A 26,167-nucleotide genomic window follows, 5' to 3' on the forward strand; every position below is an offset into this window, starting at 1 on the left:
TCTCACTGTACGGTAACTCCTCCAACCATTTAACCATTTTAGTCGCTCTTCTCTGGACCCTTTCGAGTAGTACTATGTCCTTCTTCTTGTACGGCAACCAGTGCTGGACAAAGTATTCCAGATGGGGGCGTACCATGGCCCGGTACAGTGGCAAGATAACCTTCTCCGATCTGTTTGTGATCCTCTTCTTAATCATTCCCAGAATTCTGTTTGCCCTTTTTGTCGTTGACCGCACATTGCGCGGATGGCTTCATTGACTTATCTACCAGTACTCCCATGTCTCTTCCCTAGGGGGGGTCTCTCCGAGTACTGCACCAGACATACAGCTACTCCTCCCACTGGACAAGGATTGGCTCGCCCAACTTACCAACCTTCACCTCTGCCTCTCTGACATGAAGAGCTGGATGACATACAATAAACTCCAGCTCAATGCCACTAAAACCAAACTTCTCTGGATCAGGAAGAAGAACTCTAGCTTCACCCGCCCAACATTATCGTAGGAAGCCATCTCCCTAATGGCAAAAGACTAAGTGTGCAGCCTGGGAGCATTGTTCCCTCTAAGCTGTGCGCTTGTGCGCGCGCACACAACTTGCCAAACCCGCACCCACAAATTAAAATAGCGCGCACAAAAAAATAAATTTTTGCCTAAAATGATTTTCACTGCTAAAATGAAATGTTGCAGAATACCAGCTGTTCCGATTTCCCATTTATCACATTTATTGAAGCGCTATAATATAAATTTTAAGTCATTCACTTGATTCTGTTATCTTTGGCAGTTGACCTTGACACGTCACGTGCCCCATAGGGCCATAGCCTATGGCCCATAGGATATGAAACACTTCCGTTTTTTGACTTCCTGAAGTTCCGCCATATTGTTTATTTCGTGGAATCATAGTGTGCAGCGTGGTACTGCGGTTGTATAACTGTATTCGTTTATTAAATTGCAACCAGATATAACTCTTAAAATGTCTAAACCGCGAATGGTGAAAAGTGTAAAACGCAAGAGAGCTGCAACAGCTTTTAGGTCTGAATGGCTTGAAGAAATTGTTGAAACGGGGACACCAGAATCTCAAAATACAATGCCTGTTTGACTGTGTGAAATATTTACCTATGACGAAGACGATGGAGTTGTGTGTTGTTATTGTCAAGATGCCAAAGCAACTGGAAAATTCTCTACTGGAAAAATATGAGATGATGTTTGGATACTGGACTTTCTGAAACGCCATCTATCAAGTAAATCTCATACTGACAGTATTAGGAAACTCAGAAGTAAAAATCCAAATTTAAGAGGGGGACTGGTTAACATGTTGCTTGAAAGCCCAACCAAAAAAGAAAACAGGCAAATTAGTAATGAACGGAAGCGTTCCAGTCCTGATGACATTAAAGTTCTTGTCGACAGTGTTGTGCTAGCCATTAAGATGAATATCTCAATGCTCTCTGTTCAAGATATCAGGTATGTTAGTATACCTGATAGCTGGAGAAGCAAAAACTATGCGTTTGAATTTCTTGGAATTATCAATGGCATCGTGCAAGATGATTGTATGGCAGACATTAAATTAGCAACGTATCATACGTTAACTGTTGATGAAAGCACAGACATTTCTGTCAACAAGTACTTAATACTCTACTTTAAGTATCGGTCAGTCAATTCAAATGAGTATAGGACATCATTTGGTGGGATGCTACAGTTGGAAGCATGTGATGCTACATCAATAGTAACAGCAATTAGGGAATTCTATAGGAAACATGAACTTGACCTGAATAAAATGGTTATGTTCACCTCTGATGGTGCCTCTGTTATGTTGGGCAAAATAGATGGTGTTGCAGCACAGCTGAGAAAAGACATTCCACATTTAGTGCAGCAACATTGTGTTGCACATCGGGAAGATTTGGGACTTTCTGATTCATGAAAAGAAGTAAAATTGATGAAAGAAGTAGAAACTGTAATGAGAACTGTGTACACGGTGTTCTGTCGGTCTTCTACTAAACAATGCAAATTTCAAGAAATAGCAGATGCATCTGAATGTGAATCAATTGCTTTCAGACCTCTGAATGAAGTGCGCTGGTTATCTAGACACTTTGCACTTAAAGCAATTATTCAAAATTATGATCCCTTGTTAAAATATTTTCAAGAAGACAAAGATAATGATCCTATTGCAAAGTACTGCTATAAGAAGCTGAACAGTGATCAATTTCATATTACACTTGAAGTTTTGAATGATGTCTTATCAAACCTGGCTTCCTTAACCATAGTATTTCAAAAACGTGGTTTGACACCATTAGAAGCTTATCATCTTGCACAGGGTAAATTGAACAAATTTCAAATGCAATACTTAGGCGACAAGGTTAAGTGGAGTGATAAAGTAAACAGCCTTCTTGACAACAGGCTTTGCAGATTTAGCAAAATTGATGGACTTTGATGGCACATTCTTAATATCTAGTTCAGATTGTGAGCGTGGTTTTAGTCTAATGAACAATTAGAAGACTAAACAAAGGAATTGTTTACATTTAGAGCATTTGGAAATGCTGATGCATGTTAAGAGTCACCTTCAAGATGGAGGCTCAACAGATCTTGACAGAATTTATTCGGACTGGATAAATATGAAAGATCGCAGGGAAAAACTTTGAAAACTAAATTGCTGTTATTTTCTATATTTTAAGTAAAAAGTACAATGATACCTTATTTATAGGTAGCGCTCAATGAAACATTTCAATGAAACATAATTTATGTTTATTGAAATGAGACTTTATGTTACATAAAGTGTAACTAACATAAAATGTAACTAAAATTACATTGTGTTTTCGTTAATTCAGAATAAACTCAAAGACCTGCCCATAAATGCCCATAACTGAACTCCGGGCCCTCTGGCAATCATTTTTATAGCGCACACAAATTTAGTTTTTCTTTAAAATGCGCACAGATGAAATTTTTTGCGCACACAGCCTATGAAAAATTAGAGGGAACATTGCCTGGGAGTGATTCTAGATGGCCATTTATCTCTATCTGCACTTGCCCAGCTCTTCTATGCCTATGTACTCTTACGGATAGACTACTGCAACTCCCTGTTTAATGGCATCACCATGAAAGACTTGTAACGCCTCCAGCGAGTGCAGAACTCAGCTATCCGTCTCCTGTATGACCTCAGTCTCTGCAACCCCATCACACCAGCGCTGAAAACTGCCCACTGGCTACCCACCAACAAGCGAAGTGCTTTCAAGGCCCTTGTACTGGCAAATAAAATCTTCCACCACAAGATGCCTGCCTAAGTCTCTGTCAAACTTAGACAGTACACCCCAACCGTTCCCTGAAGTCTGAAGTGGAAAATCAATTCAGCATCCCCCCCAGGGAGATCTCTCCAAATGGAAACTGCATGCAAGTGCTCCTACAGCCACTTTATCCCTCGTCTATGGAATCAACTGCCCACTCAAACCTGAAGACTAGACTCACTGATAGCTTTCCGAAAGGCAGTGAAGACTCTCCTTTTCGGTCAATGATGACTTCGACAAATTGACTCCTCTTCCACCAATTAGACTCTAGGTCTTTTTGTCTCCTTCTATGTACTTCCCGAATGTATCTGTCATGTTTGTAGACTTATTTTGTGACTATCTTCTTGTAACCAATTCTGAGCTTTTTGGGAGGACAGGATAAAAATTGAAATAAATATTGCAAATGTGGAGAGGGCATATGATTCATCATCTGTGGTTGAAAAGAATTGCTACACAGGATGGAAATTTTCAAATATTTATGCATCTTTTTGGGACACGCTGACATCTGCAGCATGCAGTTGCATTTTGAATACTATGCCATACCATACCATACTGATTTTTGTATCCCACAAATGTCAACTAGAAATCATCGCAACTTACATAATATTAGAAATGATAGAGAGGCATAGATATTGTACAGATGACTGCTTAAGAAAAGATCAGATAATTGGTAAACCTTGATGTCACAATTGCTTATAACAGATGAGTTATATAATAAAAGGGAGGAGGGGAGTTAGGTGAGATGGGGTTGGGTAATGGAAGATTATGTTCTTACCTGGATAATCTTTCTGTTAATACACATAGAAGTCTGTACTGTAGGTGAATATCCTTTGGTTGCAAACTGTTGCAGAAGGGTGCCAATCACATCTTTCAGCTCCTCCTCTTTCACTAGTGGAATATAGTGCCCTCTTTAGTTTGTACCAAAGCAATTGATATCCACTATAACAGAAGAAAGCAGAAACCTCAATGTTGCACATAGAAGCATGCAATGAAGAAAAAACAAAATGAAGAGAACTCAGATTGCTGGAACAGAATTGTAATACCAGGGATCCAGCAAGATACCAACTTAGACTCAAAATAAAGTCTTGTGTGCAGATTTTAAAATTGGAATCCAGAGAAAACGTAGGAGAAGAATTTCCTGCACTCAAACCCATTGAATGAACTCTGAGTAGGAAGAAATGCACACCATGACATTTCCTACCAAAATATAGAAGCATAATGGCAGAAAGAGTCAAATAGACTAACCAATCTGCTCTTCCACAGCAGCCCTTAACTCTTCCTCTCTAATTAAAAGCAAGAAGCAAAAGCACTCTGTGAGACCATTAAGAAATGGTTGTAGCAGAAGATCACTCAAGATCATCACCGAAGACACTTTTTTTTTTTTTTTAGTAAAGACCTCCAGGTCACTTAAAATGAGTCCAACGGTGAATCACAATTACACGCTTTCGATACCACTTGAGTGTTCTCATGAGAAATATAGAAAATTGCAAAGCAGGAATGAGTCTTACAAAGACGTGACTGTACTATGTTAGCAGAAACAAATATACTAATGATAAAAGAGGTAAAAAGGAGGTGACCTAGAAATAGTTTTGAGGTCACAACATGTAACCATGTTAGTCAAGATCCCAGTATACTGCAGAGAAATGTAATAGGAAGAACAGTAATGCACTGAATAAAGATCAATATAAAGCAAAGAAACTGAGCTCAGTACTAGACCAATACCAATGTACTAAGCGATACATACATTAAATCGCACCCAAGCTTATCCATTTTCTCTGCCCAGAAACTGAAAGACATGAATGTGACCTGTTTGGATAGAATGCAGAGCAAGAACAGGTTTAGAATTAAAATCTTGTCTATTCGAATTTGGGTAGTGCACATTGATATTCATAAATATAACCCTCTAACTTTACACATGTACTGAAATCTTCGGTCCAGAGACTTTGTTTGAGATAAACTGGACTAAATGAAAAAACATCCTAAAAAGGATGTAGTGGCCTCCTCCTCCCCTACAGCTACTCCCAAACCTCCGGGTTCATTTAGAATAAAAAAGGAGATGGAGTAAAGGGTGTCATGGATAATGTCCATTAAACAATAGGAGAAACACATGTTGGGAAAGAAGCTTCAAAGTAATTATATGAGCCTCCTGGACAGTACTGTTTAAACATTAATGGTACAGTGGAAGGCGTGTTTCAGGAAAGAACCTGGTTGATCCTATTTAAAAGATAAAGCAGTGAACCATTCTGCTTCAATGGTTAATATAATTAAAACTAACTAAACAAGCTCTACACCCATGTTAGATCCCATTACTTGTCTTTGCATGTTTGTATCCAGACAAGAAAAAAAACACCTTATAGGCTCTACACACATGCTGGATTCCTAAAGTAGTATGGAAAGGCAGTTGCAACATACCGGTAGATCAATGCTGGTTGATTCACTGGTTAACATGGAGAAAGAGAATGTCAATTTGAAAGTGCAAAAGTACAAAGGCAGACACTTTTAAACATTGAAAGGAATCTAACTTAACAGGCTCTACACCCTTGTTAGATTCCACCCACTAGTCTTTGCATGATCGAGTTCAGACAACAGGATAAAGACCACCTTACAGGCTCTACACCCATGGTGGATTCTTGTCACAGTATCCCAATGAAAAATCATTGATGTTGATGTAGAATCTTGGTTCAATATCTTTTGAACCCATATTGACGCTCCAAAATAAGCAGGGATACTATCTGTGATAAAACATTAATTTCCTTTCTTATGTGAGGTTGTGCAGTGGAGTCCATAGGAAAATAAAGTTCAAAGACTGCTGGAAATTAAGAAACTTGAGCTGGAATGCTATGCCATGGCTAAAGGCGAATCCGTATGAAAAACCTTCGATATCTCAATGCAGAGCCTGAGTGTAAAGAAGAACATCAGTGTTTAGATGAAGAACGTTGATGCTCCGATGAAGAACATCGATGCTTTGATGAATTGTCTCAATGACTTGAGGACAATCTTTGATGCCTTGATGCAGAATCCCAATGAGATGAAATATGTCAATGCCTCGATGCATAATTTTTTAATTTTTTTTTTGCAGACATACAAGGCTGCACCAACTATACTTGATGCTTCAATGAAGATGATCGCTGATGTTTGGTTTGGGAGTATCAGTGTCCACTGGATACAGACCGATACTCTGAAGATTAACATCAACAATGACTTGAAGAATAGAGCCAGAAATGGAACCGATGTCTTCGTTACCGCTCTGATGTAACACTCCCTCACCACAACTGATGCTCTATCAAGAGTAAGTAGGCCATAGTTGATGAAACGAAGCAAAGCAATGTGCATAAAGTCATCAACCCTAGAACCAATATCCTGCACCGATACCTGAGACTGAAACATAAAAACATAGAAACATAGAAGATGACGGCAGAAAAGGGCCACGGCCTAACAAGTCTGCCCACTCTAATGACCCACCTCCTAATTTCTTCCTTGAAGTGATCCTACATGCTTATCCCATTTTCTCTTAAAATTCAGCACACTGCTGGCCTCAATTACATGTAAGGAAATACTGCATAAAGGTTCAATGATAATCGATGCTACAATGTAAGTAGAACCTGGAGAAAGTACCGTTGTTGAATATGCTACACTTAGCATGGATCGGTATCAGTACAGATCGATGTATGAAGAGGAGGCACTGCATTTCAAAATCATCTGAATCAATGTCCATCAATGAAGAGAAGGCACCATGACCATGTAATATGTAACAAGTGATATGAAAGGTACCATAGACATCAAAGCGTGAGTGCCTAAAAAGGCGATGTGCTTAAGAAATGACAACCTGCTTAATTGGCAGGGCACTGTCCACTGTGATGCATCTGCATTGACGTGGTAGAAACATCATTTTTCTTCTGTATCGATGTCCATCGATGAAGAGGAGGCATTATGACCATGTAACATCACGTGGTATGAAAGGTGCCACAGGCATCAAAGCATGAGTGCCTGAGAAGGCAATGCACTTCAGAAATGATAACCGGTATCACCCAAAAAGCCATGCATCAAATGGCAGGCCATGGATTAATTGGCAGGGCACTGCAAGCAGATGGAGGCATCAATGAATACCGGAACCAGCAAGTCACAGTCGCTAAAAGTCCAACTCCAGACCTATATGTTGAAATAAAAGAAGAAAATTTTTGACATTAATCAATAGTATTTACCTTCTTTTAATCTATAGTCCCAGAGTTAGATATAATCGGAGAGGGCAAGCCAAGTTAGAGTAGAAAAAAAGCCCAAAAATCCATCGATGATCCTGGTTGAAGTAAAAATAGAACTTTATGTGAGGGCTGTTGAACTTCGAAAGAAGTTGTTCTCCAAAATTTCTTTCTACTACTTCTTCACTGATTTTTAAGAAAAGTTAAGAAGAAACTGAAATATTTGAAAAAGTTTGTTAAAAAATTTAACGGGAAGACAACTCGATGGAGACACAAGAGATACGTCTTCTTTGCTCTTTGGAAAATGAAAAACTGATGACCTCACAAGCTGGGAAGGTACTGGCACATGCGCTGTGCAAGCAGTATTAAGCTTTGAATTCTTAAAGTGCTGGTGTACTTTTTGCTGTCCTTGCCAGGGCTCCTTGGATGACGTCACCCACATGTAAGAACATACTGCCTTCTTGTCCTAGGATAACCTTTAAAAGACAAATTTTCAGACTCCCCTCCTCCTGATTTTTCTGATAGGGAATAATGGGCTGTACTCAAGGTAGTATGCTGGTGCCTGCCTGTGTCAGCTTTCTCTGCAGCTTGACTGAAGGGAGAAGACTTTCTGCATCAATTCCTTTCAGAATGATTCAAAACTGGAGATCTTCAGGCTGCCAGTTGGTCCTGCATTGACTGTAAGTTCAAACTTCCATGGGGGGAACAAAAAATGCAGCTGGCTCCCTGAAGACCAGAGGGACTAACAGACCAGGGGCCCCACAGCCTGCACTGAAGTCTCTGATAAATCAGAAGATGAACTAGCTCCCTGGGGATTGGTCCCCGAGCTTCCAAAATGCACAAAGCAGGTTGGCTTAGCAGGTACACCGGGGGAGTTTCCCACAAGCTGCAGACCACCTGCATGGAATCTACCTCCTCTCTCAAGCAGAGTAGCCCTAAGTTGGAGACCCCTAGGCACCTAAGCCTCATGAGGTAGATAACTTGAAAATAATGAGATAGATAAAAAAAATAAGGAAAAACTGAAGAGGGCACTAAACTTCACTAGTGAAGGAGGAGCTGAAAGATGTGATTGACATCCTTCTGCAATAGTTCGCAACCAGAGGATGTTCAGCTAGAGTATAGACTCCTATGTTTATGTAACAGAAAAATATTTCAATGTGCCAGTTATGTTACCATCTTGTGCGTTTTGCACAGTTGATGTATTGATGTATCCAATATCTGTTGGTGTGCTGTTGTATAAGTGCTGTTACTTTGAATGATAAACATGATTGAAATATATAAAAAGACTGAATTAGTGCCAGTTTGATTTTAAAAAAAGGTAAGAACCAATCCAAATAAATAAATAAATATGAGCAGCAGTAACAATCATCAAAATGTCAACTGAAATTGGTACTACTTTTACACATTTCAATCTTGTTCTAGGTTATTAGACAAAGAGGGCGAGAACAGGGTGTGGGGAGAGGAAGCTGAGAAAAAGACTTCCCCCTTTTGATGTTGGTGTCTTGTTTTTCACAGCCCCCCAATTGGCCAGGAGTTTTATGATCCAAGTGAGTACCTGGAAGGAGTGCAACCAGAAGTGGACAGGACAGACGAACTGGAATATGAGGTAAGGGAAGGCTGCGCTGTATTTCCTCCCCCACCAAGGAAAGCACTTATAATCACACCCTACTCATATAGACTATTCCAGTCCCCTGCTGGCACTGTCAGGATGATAAAGAAAATTCCTGCCTACCTAAAGCAGTGTTTTTCACATGTTTCATCTGATCCATCCAGTGGAACATAAAAAATAACAAATGTTTATACACACTGGCATACACTAACACAGTAACTTTAGCACAAATAGTCCTTAATTCCCATGATCTAAGCAATAACACTTTCTTTCTGGAATTCACATAAAATAAAGCTGAAAGACAATAGCTGCTGGTTATAGCCACTTCACACCAAATAACTGCAACTAGACATTGATGTTACCTGTAAACTATTTTAAACACAGTCAAATAAATATAGTCAAATAAAAAGATCTAATCTAATCTAATCAAAGTATTTCTATTCTGCTTTACCAAGATTATCTCTAGGCCAGGGGTGTCAAACTCAATCACATAAGGGGCCGAAATCTAAAACACAGGCTAAGTCACGGCCCAAATTTTTTATTACGATACGTCGAGGGGCAAAATAAAAAAAAAGTCTAAAGGTAGATTTCTAACCTGCCCGATCGTGACCGATCCGTGTCCGATCCGGGCAGGTCCGATGGATTCTTCAACCAGTAATATTCAAATGGGGGCGATCGGAGGAATACCCCCATCTACCAGCACAGATCGCTGGTGTGTGATCCCATTGCATACGCAGACCATCTGAAGATGGTCTGCGCATGCATCTAAGACCCATCTGAGCCGCAACTTTTTATTTTACTGTACTTTTTAGCCCAGCGAGCCTGTGGTTTTAACCTGCTTTAAACCAATGGGTTAAAACCACGGGCTCTCTGTGCAGGGAAGGACAGGAGAGATTCGAGGGCGAGCAGGGCGGCAGGCAGGAGAGATTCAGGCGGCGAATCGGGGGGAGAGCAGGGTGGGAGGCAGGATAGATTTGGGGCAGCAGAGAGCAGGGCATGCAGAGAGCAAGGCGGCAGTGGAGCTGGAGAGTCAGAAAGGACGTTTACGACTGGTCCCTAGCAGTCGCTTCTTGGGTTGATCGGCCAGCCCAATCGGATCGTGAAATTTGTGTTGTGAATTGCGTCCCTGCCTACTTTGCATGCCGTTCCCCTCATTTGCATGTGCAGATGAGAATCGGATCAGCAGAGAGGTAAGTGAATCGGGCTAGAGTAAAATCGGGTTGCAAAGGGGTTGCAAACTGATCGGTACACGATCGGTTTGCTTAGTGAATCTAGCTCTAAATCTCATTTTGGTCTAAGACCCTAGGGCCCAGATTCTCTAAAAGTGCGTCCCGATTTTAGGCAGCTGTAGGCGTCCTACAGCTGTCTAATCAGCCAATCGGGATGCACGTTTTTAAAAAAAAAAAAATGCTCCCCAGGCAGGCCGCCTATATTGAAGGCGATAGGCCCTGATTCTGTATAGGACGCCCGGGAGAGGCGTCCTATTCAGAATCGGCCTAAACTAAACCCCGATTCTGTAACCGGCGTCCATGTTACAGACGCGGGTTAGAGAATCGGGTTAGATTAGACACAGCCCGCTACACTTATCGCGGCAAGGGATCTCTCTGCCGCTATAAGTATAGCGGGCCGCGGCCTGTCCGATCGGATGCCCCCCCCCCGACAATACCAACCGACCGCCCCCCCCCCGACACTACCAACCGCCCCCCCCCCCGCGACATTACCGATCTCCCTCCCACCCCGACACTACTGATGCTGGCAGGAGAGTGTCCAATCCCTCCTGCCCGAAGACGGCACATCCCCCCCCCTCCTGCCCGAAGACTGCACACCACCCCCCGGCGCTAACAACCCCCAAACTAACCTGTTCTTCGGGCCAGACGGTTCTTTCCCGTCTAGCCGGTAAGCCCGCCTCGTCGAAATGAGGCGGGCTCGCCCCTTCCCAGCCCATCCCACCGAAGCCTAAGGCCTGATTGGCCCAGGCTCTAGAAGCCTGGACCAATCAGGCCTTAGGCATAGCGGGTCCGCCCATCCCCACTAAGTCTAAGGTCTGATTGGCCAAGTGGGGATGGGCGGACCCGCTATGCCTAAGGCCTGATTGGTCCAGGCTTCTAGAGCCTGGGCCAATCAGGCCTTAGGCTTCGGCGGGATGGGCCGGGAAGGGGCGAGCCCGCCTCATTTCGACGAGGCGGGCTTACCGGCTAGACGGGAAAGAACCGTCTGGCCCGAAGAACAGGTTAGTTTGGGGGTTGTTAGCGCCGGGGGGTGGTGTGCAGTCTTCGGGCAGGAGGGGGGGGATGTGCCGTCTTCGGGCAGGAGGGGGGGGATGTGCCGTCTTCGGGCAGGAGGGGGGGGGGGTGCCGTCTTCGGGCAGGAGGGATTGGACACTCTCCTGCCAGCATCAGTAGTGTCGGGGTGGGAGGGAGATCGGTAATGTCGGGGGGGGGCATCCGATCGGACAGGCCGCGGCCCGCTATACTTATAGCGGCAGAGAGATCCCTTGCCGCGATAAGTATAGCAGCTGCGTCTACTTACAATGTAGACCAGCATTTTGCTGGCCTACATTTTTAAGGTTTCTTCCTCTACTAGGGAGACGCGTAGGGCCACCTAGGTTCGCCTAAGGCCCTTAGGCGAGCTTAGGCGTCTTGCGGGTCTCCCTAGGCTCCCGGAGGTGCCTTCAGGCCTGCCTGGGGAGCATTTTTTTTTTTAAACGTGCATCCCGATTGGCTGATTAGACAGCTGTAAGACGCCTACAGCTGCCTAAAATCGGGACGCACTTTTTGAGAATCAGGGCCTAGGCGCCCAAAGCAGGCAGCAGGAAATGTTCATTCTCAAAAAAAAAACATCCAAAATGTGTGTTTTTTGGAGAATGGCCTACCTGTATATTCAGGCATTTAATTGCCCAGACCGCCACTACGTCTATCTTTAAGCCCTATTCCTGAAAAAAAATTCACCCAAGTCCCAAATGCCCAAAACAAGACCTTTTAAGTGTGGGAGGGACCATTCCTTTGCCTAAAACCACGATTCTCTAACCAGCATCTGTTATAAGCGCCGGTTAGAGAATCGTGAACCCGTCATCCAGCCCCCCCAAAGCGATCATGGCAGGAGGGATGCCCAATCCCTCCTCCCGGACACCCCCGAAAACCTCCCCCCCCCACAAGCATCGGCAGCAGGAGAGATGCTCAATCCCTCCTGCTGGATACCCCAAACCCCTCCACCAAAGCAGACCACCTGACCCCCCACCTCCAGCACAGCCGGTACCCCCACCCCCACGCCTAGCCCACCTGAACTCCCTCCTAGCCTACCAGAGCCCCCCCTTACCTTTTGTAGTTGGCCAACCAGAGGGACCCTTCCAGCCTCCAGCCGGCAGGCCCACCTTCACAAAACTGGCAGGCCTTTCCCTTCCCAGTGAATTGTAGGATGCACTGGGGAGGGGGCCTAAGATTCTGGTTGGCCAAAGCGCCAAGGCACCTAAGGCCCCTCCAACCGGTTGGAATCATTGAGCAAACTTTGGTGAAGATCAATATTCACGGACATCCAAGCATTTGTCAGCCCTTAACTGTTGAATGAGAGCTATGCAAATCTACAACTGGATCTCCTGAAGCAGATGTCAAAACGGGGCCACGTTGGGACCCCATAAAGTCATTCCTCAAAAGATAAGTGAGATCTAATCAATGTTCCAATGATCTTTCAAATGCAAACTTATTTATAAAAATCAATAAGATTGGATTTAACTAAATATTTATAAACATATAAGAATATAAAAGCGCCATTCATAACTCAGAGAGTGATTCCCAAATTTCAAGTACGCTATGACTGGATGGTAAACTCCCCCTCTTCAGAGTTTCACTTCTCTGAGCACATTCAAAACATAGGATCACTCTCTTGAGACAATTGTTCATTTTAGTCAGTTTTTTCCAATTTCATACATCTATCTTTAGCATTACCTTTTAACATTCAACTTTCTTCCATATTTCTGTTTTCTGCTCAAAATCTATTTTTCCATGTCTTCCCTTCCCATCTATCCATGTGTACCACCTCATCCCTCTTTCTTCTCTCATATTCCCATTTCTTCTTATCTCTTCCCTGCCGCACCCATTGTTGTGCATCATCTCCCTCTATCTCTCCTTCCCCTCCATCCCTGTGCACCATCTCATCCTTCTCCCATGGTCAGACAACTCTTGTCTTCCCTTTTCCCCCTTCATATGGTCTGACATCTTTCTCCTCTCCTTCCCATAGCCTAGAATTTCTCTCCTCTCCCATGGTATGGCATCTCTCTCTCCTTCCCTCCCTCTTCCCGAGGTCTAACATCTCTCTCCTTTTCTCCTCTTCTTTCTGCAGTCTGGCATCTCTCCTTCTTGTAGTATGTCATATCTCTCTCCCCTCCTTCACTTCCATTCCATGGTCTGGCATCTCTCTCTCTCTCCCCTCCTTCACTTCCATTCCATGGTCTGGCATCTCTCTCTCTCTCTCTCTCTCTTTCCCATTCCAGTGGTCTGATATCTCTCTCTTCCCTCCTTTCATTACCCTTCTCTGGAATCTGACAACTCTCCTCCCTCCCAGTGCAACATTTCTTCCTCCCTCCTCTCCATCACTATCATGTTCAACAATTCTCCCTCTTCCCCATGTATACCATCTCTCTTTCCCTCCCATTCCACACACCTATGTCCAAGAATTTTCTTTTTCTCTTCCCTCACCCACTGTCAGTATCTCTCTTTCCCTCCCTGCCTAACCCCCAGCCCGTGTGGCCTCTGTCCTTCCCAACCCCCTCCCAGCCCATGCAAGATTTGTCCTTCTTGCTTTCCCAACCCACCTCCCCCTGCAGCTCTTGCAGCATGTCCTTCCCTTATTTCCAACCCTGGCCCTCCCCTCTCAGCTGGATCCTACAGTACGACCTGTCCCCAGTTCCTGACTCCCCCACCAACCACCTCCCTGCCGCTGAAATTTAAAATCTTCAGCCAGCCAACGATACAACGAAGCCAGCCTCCTGCCATCTGCCTGCCCCGGAAGTGTTATTTCTACAGCACTTCCTATTCCTGCATAGGCAGGATGCTGCAGAAAGAACACTTCCAGGGCAGGAGGCTGGCTTTGCGTCGACTGCCCGAAGATTTATAATTTCAGGGGCAGGAGGACTAGCACAATCATTAGAACTATCTCCTAATAACAGCTTTGCTGCTGCATTCTGAATTTGCTGGATTTTTCCATCTTGTAAACACAATGCAATATTATAATAATTGATTTGACTTAGAACCATAGCCTGTTCCAAAGTCAGAAGTTTCTAGCAACGGCTTGAGATGGCAAAGCATTTTCAGCATAAAAAAGGCCTTCTTCACATTAGCTCAAGTCTCCTGAAAAGATTGAAAATTATGGCTGGCACCTAGGCAGGGAAGGCACATATTTGCCTATGAGTCTTCACAAACTAGACTACCAAACAACTGTCACCAAGGTTACACCTGCTCCCAGGCAGAAGTAACTTGGTACAAGTTGGTATATGTGCACATAATTTATAAGATGTATAAAAAAGTGCTGATCCTATTCCTGTTCCATCGAGAATGCCTACGCATATATCACATAAAACTGTGTGTTGTGTTGGCTGCATATAAATGGGCCCACTTACTTTGGGCTCAGGCCCACTCAGCAGCAGTGCAGTGCTGATTCTGGCACACCACATATGCTCAGTTTTGCCAGTGTCAGCATCAGCTCAGTGACATTGCCAGTTCTGAGCTTGGTAGGCGCTCTGGCTACCAGAGGATGAAGTCTTTATCTGGCAGGGCTTGGGGATCCCCGCCAGCTAAGGCATGTATATTTTAAGTTGGGAGAGGGTAGGAGTGGAAAGAAAATGTTGTGCCCACCCACTTTGGGCTCAAGCCCAGCCAAAATTGGCTGTCTTGCTATACTACTGGTATATACCTCGGGATAATTTAATAAACATCTATATCTGCATATAAAATACTCTTTTGGAAAACAGGTGGGCCTTCCCATCTGATTAAAAAAAGATGAAAGTGCTAGCTACATATTAGGTTTGTTCCCTCACTCTTTATTCCATTCAATAGCCCATTGCTCACTGTCATCCAGCTTCCACTGACTGCCTACTTTTACTCCCCTTACTTCCCCACCTCGCAATGATTGCTCATTCTCACTCCCCATCTTCCACTGACCACTCACTCTCACTTTCCCTACTTCCAACTGACTATTCACTCTCCCTTATTCCCTACCTACTTCCTTTTTACTCCCACTCCCCTTCCACAGACTGCTCACTCTCACTCCCCATCTTCTACTGACCACTCACTCTCACTTTCCTTCCTCCCCCACTTTCCAGACTGATCTCACTCCCCTTCCTCAGCCTCCACTCACCCTTCACTCTCATCCTTCCTCACTTTCCAGTAACTATTCACTCTCCTTCCTTTCAGAGCCCCTACTGCTCGTTTTCTCTTCCTAATCCTTTTGCTCATTATCCCAGGACAAGCAGGCAGCATATTCTCACACATGGGTGACATCACCAATGGAGTCCCGGTACGGACACTTGAAAAGTGAATCACAACTTTAAGTTTTAGAAAGTTCACAATTAGCCCGCACCGTGCATGTCTGGATATAGGCACGTGGTCCCTCAGTTTCTTAGTTTCCGCAGAGCTAAGAAGATGCGTTTCAACAACCGTTGAAAACTTTTTTGCCCTCCCGCTCTCGCATCAGTGACTTTTTAGTTATTTTCGTGTTCTTTTCTTCTTTTATTTTTGCTAGCGTTACTTCGGGTTTAAAAAAAATCTCTTTTTTAATCCCTCGCGGATTTTTGGCCCAGCGGGGCCTGTTGTACCACCTTGACCTTCAATTTTGATTTTGCCGAGGCAGTCTTCCCATCGATGTCACGCCCACAGACAGGATTCAAGAAGTGCGGTTGCTCTGCTTGGCCCATCTCTGTGACTGACCCACATTGCTGGTGTCTCCATTGTCTAGATTCCAGTCACTGTCCAGAATCCTGTACATGTTGTTCATCACTTCAAAAAAGGACTTTGAAAAACCGCATTCTTCAACAACAACGTTTATTCAGTGTCACTATGGAGAGGGAGCCGACACCGACGGCACCAACCAAGGCAACACCGCACTCATTGACACCATCAGAAACATCTCCAGTGTTGCAACATCCAGTGGGTAAGCCGGCTAAGAAGCCTTCCCCTACCCCATCTGGGACTCAGGTCAAAGTGACATTGAGTCGAGTCATGCCGACCTCAAAAAAGTCCTGTAAACACCCAGTCCTGATTTTGGTGAGTGCCTCGACATTGGCTTCCTCATCACCAGACCAGAGCACCGCACCAATGGTACCAGCGAAAAAGCCTGTGGTACCGGTGCTCTCCCTCAAGCAAAAGATTGACAATTTGCGTCAGGAGGAATTGGGTGAGCATTTTCAAATGTTAGTGCCGACTCAAATTATGGCCACGTCAACACCAGCTATCCAGGCCATGTCGACACCGGCTATCCAGGCCATGTCGATACTGACTATTCCAGCCATGTCAACACCGACTTTCCAGGCAGTTCAGTCTGAACAACGGATGGCACAGATTGCACCTCAATTTGATGCTCCACCAGTGCGGAGACCATTGACACGGGAGTCAATTGATCCATCTACACGGCACCAGTCATCCTAGACTCAAACATCGAGGGAGGTTACTCTGGTGCGGTACTAGAAGCACTCTCATAAGACCAAGCATCTTGAGGCTTCGACACTGAGTCTTCCATACTGTCCTCATTCCATACAGGATTCGGATTTATTTGGAGACTCGGAACAGGAACCACTCTCTACTGCAGATGAGGACTCTTCTGGTTCAGATTCACCTTAACAATCGCCTCAAAGACCTTCTGCTTTTTCTGAGTGGTCTCCTTTTTCTAAATTTCTCCATCAGATATCTGAGGATCTTTCCATCCTGCTAGAAGTGGATTCCAAGCATAGCAAGGAGTTCTTGGAGGCTTTGGATTATGGCCAGCCTCCTAAAGACCTGCTGAAGCTCCCGCTCCATGATATTCTATGAGAGATTTTTTATAAGAACCTCGAGACTCCTCTCTCCATTTCGGTGGCTCCTAAAAATCTGGACTCTGTATAGGGTGGTTCCTATTCCAAGTTTTGCTAAACCACAGCTCCTTCATGAATCTTTAGTGGTTGAATCCACTCTAAAGAAATCGTCGGGGGCTAGTGTCTATGCATCTGTACCTCCTGGCAGAGAAGGTAGAGAAATGGACAAGTTTGGTAAGCGTCTTTACAAGAATGCAATGTTGGTCTATCAATGGATACGACTACTCAAACACTATGGTTAAACCAAAGAAGAAGCCTCAACTGCCCCGTACTTTTAAACCAGTTCCTTCATACCAGTGCAGATTTTCAGCTAAGCCTGTTCCTCCTGCTCCTTCTCAGTCTAGGAAGCAAAAGCAGCAACCACGTCAGCAACCTAAACAACAGGCTGCTCAACAAAAGCCCACGCAGCCTTTTTGACGTGTTCCTCAGGAGCATAGCCACAGTTCCCATTCTCCACCTGCTACCTCAGCCGATCAGAGGGCAGCTTACGTAAATCAGTGGGAGCTCATCACCACAGATCTCTGGGTTCTAGCATCATTCGTCAGGGGTATACTCTCCATTTTCATACCCTACCTCCGGATCATCCTCCAAGAGAGTCTATTTCGGACCCGATACAGTCTTCTACTTTCATTCAGGAGATTCAATCCCGCTACCTTCTCAATGCCATCGAAGAGGTTCCTTTATTTCAACAGAGTTAGGGATTCTACTCCTGGTATTTTTTAATCCCGAGAAACTCTAGAGGTATACGATCCATTCTGGATCTCAGAGGTCTCAACAAATTTCTAGTCAAAAAGAAATTCCGGATGCTCTCCCTTGCCCTTCTTTATCCACATCTGGATCAGAATGATTGGATATGCTCTCTTGATCTCAAAGAAGCCTACTCGCATATATCAATTCACCAGGCTTCCTGCAAGTACCTTCGTTTTCAAATGAATGGACATCATTTCCAATACAAGGTTCTTCCTTTCGGTCTGGTATCTTCTCCCAGAGTCTTCACGAAGTGCCTGATTGTTGTGGCTGCATTTCTCCGATCCCACGATTTTCAAGTCTTTCCTTACCTGGATGACTGGTTGATCAAAGCTGTGTCATTTCAGGTGGTGTCTCTGGCAACATTTCATACCATTGCCTTCCTACAAGTTTTGGGATTCAAAGTTAATTTCCTCAAATCTCACCTAATTCTGACTCAACATCTTAAGTTCATTGGGGCTATCCTCGATACTACTCTAATGAGGGTGTTTCTCCCTCCAGAGTGCCTGAATACTCTTCTCAGCCTCACAAATGGACTCTCAACTCTGCGACTCTCCATCTCATCTTTACTCAATAGGGCATTCCTCAGGTGAACTTATTTGCAGCTTTCCACAATCACAAGTTGTCCCAGTTTTGCTCCAGACTTTAATCTCCTCACCATCTGGAAGCCGATGCGTTTCTCCTAGATTGGACGGGCCTGTTTCTAAATGCATTCCTGCCAACTCCTCTCCTGTTAAAGACTCTGTTCAAACTCAAACGAGAGTCAGCCACCATGATTCTCATTGCTCCTCGGTGGGCCCGGCAGCATTGGTTCTCCCTTCTACTTCAGCTCAGCATCAGGGAGCCAATTCCTCTACCAATCTTTCCTACTCTGATTACAAAGGTCACTTCTACATCCCAACCTGCAATCGTTACACCTGACAGCTTGGTTTCACTCAGGCTGAACCCATATGAATTACATCTTTCTCAGCCTCTTCGCATTCTTATTGATGCCTTCAGGAAGCCAGCCACTCAACAATGTTATCAACAAAAGTGGACTCGATTTTCTTCCTGGTGTCTCCTTCATCATCATGATCCAACTTCCTTGTCAGTGGAATTGGTGTTGGATTATCTACTTCATCTATCTGACTCTGGGCTTAAATCTACATCTATAAGAGTCCATCTCAGCCCTATTACAGCTTTTCACATGCCAGTTGGGGGAAAACCTCTTACTGCTCATCCTTTGGTCTCCAGATTCATGAAAGGACTTTTCAATGTAAAACCACCTCTCAAACCTCCTCCATTGGTCTGGGACCTTGATGTTGTTCTTTCCAGATTAATGAAGCCTCCATTTGAACCAATGACCATGGCTCATCTCAAGTTTCTCACCTGGAAAGTTCTATTTCTCATTTTTCTCACCTCTGCCAGGATGGTCAGTGAGTTGCAAGCATTGGTGGCAGATCCACCCTTCGTAGATTTTCACCATGATAAAGTGGTTCTATGCACGTATCCTAAGTTTCTACGGAAAGTGGTCACAGAGTTTCATCTCAATCAGTCGATTGTTCTTCCAGTTTTTTTCTCTAAACCTCATTCTCATGCTGGAGAAACGGCGCTGCCACCAATGCTTGCACACTCTGGACTATAAACGTGCTTTGGCCTATTACATCAACAGGACAAAGCCACATAGAACATTTCCCCAACTTTTCATCTCATTTGATCCTAATAAGTTGGGTCATCCTAGTTCCAAGAGAACGATTTCCAACTGGGTAGCAGCCTGTATATCATTCTGCTATGCTCAAATTGGACTGTGCCTGGAAAGTCGTGTCATAGCTCACAAAGTCCGAGCTATGGCGTCTGTAGCTTTCCTTAGATCTACTCCTATTGTCAAGCTGTCACCTGGTCCTCAGTTCATAGATTCACCTCGCATTATTGTATGGGATGGGCACTTCGGCCAGTCAGTATTACAAAATTTATTTTCTTGATAGCCAACACTCCCACTATCCCATTCTAGTTAGCTTGGTGGTTTGAGAATATACTGCCTGCTTGTTCTGAGATAAAGCACAGTTACTTACCATAACAGGTGTTATCGAGGGACAGCAAGCAGATATTCTCACAACCCACCCACCTCCCCTGGTTGGCTTCTTAGCTGGCTTATCTTAACTGAGGGACCGCGCGCCTACATCAGGCGGCAAGGCACTCGCACATGTGCGGTGCAGGCTGATCGCGAACTTTCTAAAACTTAAAGTTGCAATTCACTTTTCAAGGGCGCATACCAGGACTCCGTCAGTGACGTCACCCATGTGTGAGAATATCTGCCTGCTGAATATCTGCCTGCTGTCCCTGGATAACACTTGTTACGGTAAGTTATGGCTTTCTCATGCCAGCACGCATTAGTCAATTTAGTCTCCTCATCCTCCAACACCCACAAATCACTCTCATACCCCTAACCCAGCCTTCACTGCTCAGTCTTTTCATGTTCCTGTAGAATTCTCATTGTACATTGCTCTCAAGCCCTATGTACTATGTGGAACTTTATTCATAAGCGTCTCAGCCATCACTATGAAAATAGCATGGGAGTATGAATAGTGTATAGAGCTCTTTTTACCTGTTCCCACCTTCCACATTCCTACCACCCCCTCCCCAAATGATTCTGTTGTCCTCATATTTGAACAGTGAGGCCCCTAATTAGGGTTCAGAGAGCTTTGTTGATCTTTCCTCTCATATTCCAAGCTCCTAGCACATAACTAAATGTATGCGTCCATGTATCTTATGTCTTCTCTTCCCCTCAGGAGGTGGAACTGTATAAATCCAACCACCAGGACAAGCTGGGACTAACTGTCTGTTATCGCACTGATGATGAAGAGGACTTGGGGATATACATTGGGGAGGTATGAATTTGATATTGCTGCAGTAGCAAAGGTGAAATTCCATGGCTTTATGGCATCCACTTCCCTGAGAGTACTTCGGGTCACTGTGTACATGTATTGGTGTGTGTGGGTGTATGCATGGGAAAGTGTGTAAGCATACAGAGGGAGGAGAAATGGTAACATGCATCTCACCTCCTGCAAGGCATCTGAAAAGACTGACTGTGGCGATACATTTTTTTTTAAAAAACTTTTTACCAAGGAAAATCTTGTACAGAAAAGAAACATATACTCTTGTTACAAATCAAGAAAATTTGTGAGCAAGACAATTCACGTATACATTTCTCAAGTCCACATATTGGATCCAAGACTACAATGAGTAGAAAAACATAGGAAATCAAATCTGAAAAAGGAAAGAAAAATACCTGGCACCCAAGAAGTGGAAAATATAGAAAACATAAGAGCACAATAAGGGAATCATCTTAGATTTCCTCAATACTCTTCATAGCCAGAAATGCCATAAGATAAAATGGTTCATAGAAAACATATTTCAAAGTTTGATATCTCATTATACATTTGCAAGGATATCTCAAGTAAAAGGTTCCCTCATTAAACAGGCTACACAGTGTTCCTCTCCCCCCCCCCACCCTATGCAGACATTTCTTTATAATGCAGTATACCATTACCTTTACCATTTAAATGTACTTTTAAAAAGAAAAAAAAAGACTGCGCACTAGTGGTGTTGTGGAAAGTCCTATGTCAGTCCACCAGCTAAAATCATACACATCTTCATGCTTTGATTTTCTGTTGTCCTTTTGGTTACGTTCAACCCCCGTTGGTTCTATTTGACACGAACGAAAAAAAAAAAGCACAAACAGGATAGATTTATTACCTGTATGTACTCCATGTCCTCAGGTTCTTGTGGATGTGAAGATCCATCACTTCCCTATAAACCCCCCACCCCCAAAAAAATGGATTACCTCTTCTATAGCACCTTTTATTATTTTTAAAAATATCTTTATTCATTTTAAAGTAAAAAATAAGTGCAACATATTTTACAGACATTTTACACTTTAACAACACTTAAATTCTATCAAATTATATTTATTTCAAATACATATATCAACCTCCCCCTTTATATATAACCAACAATTGCACTCTAAATAAAAATAACTCCCCACGCTCCCTAGACATGCATGATCAAAGGGCAAAATCAACAATCACTCCTTGCAAAATTCTGTCAATGGCTCCCAAGCATCCATAAATTTCTTATAATGTCCCTGTTGTATGGCCATCATACGCTCCATTTTAAAAGTATAACAAAGAGATTCCCACCAGAAAGTGTAATTTAATCTATCACAGTTCTTCCAATTCCTCAAAATAAGTTGTACAGCAACTCCTGTCATTATAAAGAGAAGTTTGCTATTTCGAGCAGATATTTAGCCCTCATTAACTTACCAAATAAGATGGTATTGTACGTCAATGCCACTGGATTTTCTAATATATTGTTCACTTGATCCCAAATAGATCTCCAAAATTTAAGTATTAAGGGACAATAGTATAGTAAAAGATCCAAAGTCCAAGCTTCAAGATGACAATGCCACCATCTATTAGAATTAGACTTTGAACTATCTAATTTCTGTAAACGAAACTATATAGTACCTTTTACACATGAATATAACCAGTTTCATTAAAAAAAAAACCCCACTGTGACAATAAAAAGAGCCTCTCTCTTATCACTGGAGATCCTAGCTTTCCAACAAATATGTTGTTTTGATCTCTGCCGCTGCCTGATATGGTTCCATATTGGTTGCTTCCATGGCATTGTCATCTGGTAGTTCAAAGGTTGCATCTTCATTTTCTGTGTCTGAATCGTACAATTTTTGTGCATCTGGGAGCTCTTGAATTTCAGAGTCTATTAATTCGCAATTTGTTTGTTCATTGGTGATTCAAAGATTTTCTGCCTCACAGTCTTTAAGAAAGTAACTGATTCTACGAACCCTCTATGAAATCCTTTTTTCTGCTGCCCATCTGTTAGGTGTTCTAAAAGGATCCATTTTTTGTCTGTTTGAGAGCTTTTTTTCTATACTGGCTACTTGGTTTAACACACCCTGTGATCACCTGTTCTTTCTACATCCATAATCTAGCACTCCTTTAAGATCCAACTCTCTGATCACCTTGTTAAAGAAAATGATCAGATTCATCTGAGAGACATATCTCTAGCAAAAACATGCGACCCAGATCCTGTAGTCTATTGGATTCAAGAAACTGCACTATCCTCTGCTTTAGCAGCGATTCTATTAATTTACTCCTCACTTAGGAGCTGCCTCCTTACTTCCAGTTTTGTGAAAAGGAACCACATCCATCCATCTCCAATCCTCTTGACCATTCCCAACTCTAAAGAAGTATTGAAAAGTTCAGACAGCAGGGCCACCAAAACATCACTAAATTCCTTAAGTATACTTAGATATATTCCATCTAGCCCCATCGCTTTGTCTACTTTTAGATTAGCTAGTTCCTCATGAATACAGAGTTATAAATATTGTTTAAGGTCTAGTCATGGTGCAACTTTAAGGCGATGGACTTACAGACTGTAGAAAGAATAGATGATCACAAGCTCTGTTAAACCAAGTTGAAAACATTTAGGAAAAAAGTGACCCCGGAAATGCAAGTGACTGCTAACAGAGTATACAGTATAGTCATTACAAGGAGCAGTCTAATAATACAGAGAACAGAAAAATGTTACCCCTGTTAAGACAGAGGTTTTAAGACCTAATTTTTTTATACCTTGCACCCAGAGACCATCCAGGTGAGCTCCCCATGCATACATGGATGAGTCTGTGGTCAGGACCTTCTGATGTGAAGGTGTCTGAAACAGCAGCCCTTTGGAAAGATTTGACAAATTCATCCACCACTGAAAAGATTGACACAGCGATGATGTGACTTTAATTGTCTCTGAAAAAGGGTCTAAAGCTTGAGACCATTGAGACACTAGGGACCACTGAGCTGCTCTGAGATGAAGCCTCGCAAAGGGGGTAAGATGGACTGTAGACACCATATGCCTGGCTGAGGTGGATGGAAGATGGTATACTTGATTGCAAAGTTGAATCAGGTTGTCCTGTCTTTGTTGAGATAGGAACGCCCTGAGTTGAATGGTATTGAGCAGAGCTCCAATGAACTGTAGAGTTTGAGAGGGTTGAAGTTGAGATTTTGGAACGTTGACTTCGAACCATAAGTGCTGAAGGAACAGGATTGTGACTGTGTTGCTGAGCGCACCCCCTGAGGAGAAGCTTCTTTTATGAGCCAGTCATTGAGATAGGGGAAAACTTGAAACCCTTTATCTTTTAAAGCTGCTGCCAGTACTACAAGGCATTTGGTAAACACTTTTGGAGAGGAGGCCAAGCTGAAGGGCAGAACTTTTGCCTTCATAAAGCAGAAGCGGCCGCGCTGCCTCTTGCTGGTTCTCTACTGCTGCTGGCGTTTTATGGGGCGAGGTGGGGGAGGATCAGTCAGGAAGGCCTGCCCCCCTCTCCTCCGAAGGCCTGCATGTTCAGCCAGCTTCCCTGCTCTTATCTTAACATAATACAGCAGCCTGCAGGATTGCCGGTGCTGTAGCGATCCTTGCAGCTGCTGGCACGTTCTCTCTGCCGCGGTCCCGCCCCCACCTCTGACGTCATAGGCAGAATGGTGACAGAGGGAACGTGCCACTGATGGCAACGGCAGCTGCAAGGATCGCTACAGCACCGGCGATCCTGCAGGCTGCCGTATTATGTTAAGGTAAAATAGGGAAAGCTGGCCGAATATGCAGGCCTTTAGAGGGGGAGGGCAGGCCTTCGGAGGGGGGCAGATCAGGCCTTCAGGGGAAGCTGGGAGAACCTACAGGCCTTCAGAGGGGGAGGGCAGGCCTTCAGGGAAAGCTGGGGGAACCTGCAGGCCTTCGAGGGGGCAGGTCTTCAGGGGAAGCTGAGGGAACATGCAGGCCTTCAGGGAGGCAGGCCTTCAGGGGAACATGCAGACCTTCGGGGGGGCAGGCCTTCAGGAGAAGTTGGGGGAATATGAAGGCCTTTAGGGGGGCAAGCCTTCAGGGGAAGGCCTTCAGGGGAAGCTGGGGGAACACTCAGGCCTTCAGAAGGGCAAGCCTTCAGGGGGGGCAGGCCTTCAGGGAAAGCTGGTGAAGTATGCAGGCCTTTGAGGGAGCAGGCCTTTGAGGGGGAAGGCCTTCAGGGGAAGCTGGGGGAACATGCAGGCCTTTGGGGGGATAGGCCTTCAGGGGAAGCTGGTGGAACATGCAGGCCTTCAGGGGGGCAGGCCATCAGGGGAACATGCAGGCCTTCAAGGAGGGCAGGCCTTCAGGGGAAGCTGGGGGAACATGAAGGCCTTTAGGGGGGCAAGCCTTCGGGGGGCAGGCCTTCAGGGGAAGCTGGGGGAACAAGCAGGCCTTCAGAAGCGGCAGGCATTCAGGGGAACATGCAGGACTTCAGGGGGGCAGGCCTTCAGGGGAAGCTGGGGGAACATGCAGGCCTTCATGGGGGGCAGGCCTTCAGGGGAGCAGGCATTCAGGGAAAGTTGGGGAACATGCAGGCCTTCATGGGGGCAGGCCTTCAGGGGAAGCTGGGGAACATGCAGGCCTTCGGGAGGGCAAGCCTTCAGGGGAAGCTGGGGGAATATGCAAGCCTGCAGGGGGGGGCAGGCCTTCAGGGGAAGCTGGGGAAACATGCAGGCCTTCATGGGTAGGGGGTGGAGGCAGGCCTTCTGGGGAGGGGGGCCCTGGTGTAGAAGTACACAGAGAGAGGGAAGGGTCTTTCAAAGAAATGAGCATATAATGGGGGAAGAAATAATGGGTCTAAAAACAGAGGAGAGGGAGAGAGATGGTGGACAGGGCAGGATTAACCAATAGGCCAAGTAGGCACGTGCCTAGGGCCCAAAGTGGTCAGGGGGGCCCGATGAAGAAGGGCATCAACATTGTTTTTTCCAAACGGCGTTGGGCCCCTCCAGCATCGATCGGCAACGCAGCCCCCCCCCCCCAATCGACGGAAAGACAGACAAGCAAACAATGCGGGTAAGAAAGGCAACGGGAACTGTAATTGTGTAAGTGGTGCTGCTTGCCCAAAGCTTCCCTCTGAAGCTGCTTCCTGTTTCCGCCTGGGTGCATGGTGGGATGGGGCAGAGCAGGGGGTCCAGTGTACTTGGGTGCCTAGGGGCCCTCGATGAATTAATCCTGCCCTGATGGTGGACAATGGGATTTAGGGAAGGAAGGAACAGAAAGGGAGAGAAGTTAGGCACAAGGAATGGTGTGGAGGGGGGTGATAGAGATACTGGATAGGAGGGTAGTTGGGAAGAGAAAGGAAGAGCTGGTGGACCCTGGGGTGGTGGGGAAGGAGGGAGATATGCTGGATGAAGGGTAGTTGAGAAAAGGAGAGATGGTGGATCTGGGGATGGTGGGGGTCCA

General features: G+C 44.6%; 1 protein-coding gene across 1 annotated transcript in view; it reads left to right on the plus strand.

The window, feature by feature from the left end:
* Positions 1 to 26,167, plus strand: part of PDZD4 (PDZ domain containing 4) — a 157,227-nt gene that overhangs the window by 111,452 nt on the left and 19,608 nt on the right. The window contains exons 3-4 of the mRNA XM_033920789.1: positions 8,979 to 9,069; positions 20,644 to 20,742. Of these exons, the coding sequence (XP_033776680.1) occupies positions 8,979 to 9,069; positions 20,644 to 20,742 (190 nt within the window). The remainder of the gene's footprint in view (positions 1 to 8,978; positions 9,070 to 20,643; positions 20,743 to 26,167) is intronic.

Source organism: Geotrypetes seraphini, chromosome 1 (genome assembly GCF_902459505.1).
Source record: "Geotrypetes seraphini chromosome 1, aGeoSer1.1, whole genome shotgun sequence".
Taxonomy (NCBI): Eukaryota; Metazoa; Chordata; class Amphibia; order Gymnophiona; family Dermophiidae; genus Geotrypetes; species Geotrypetes seraphini.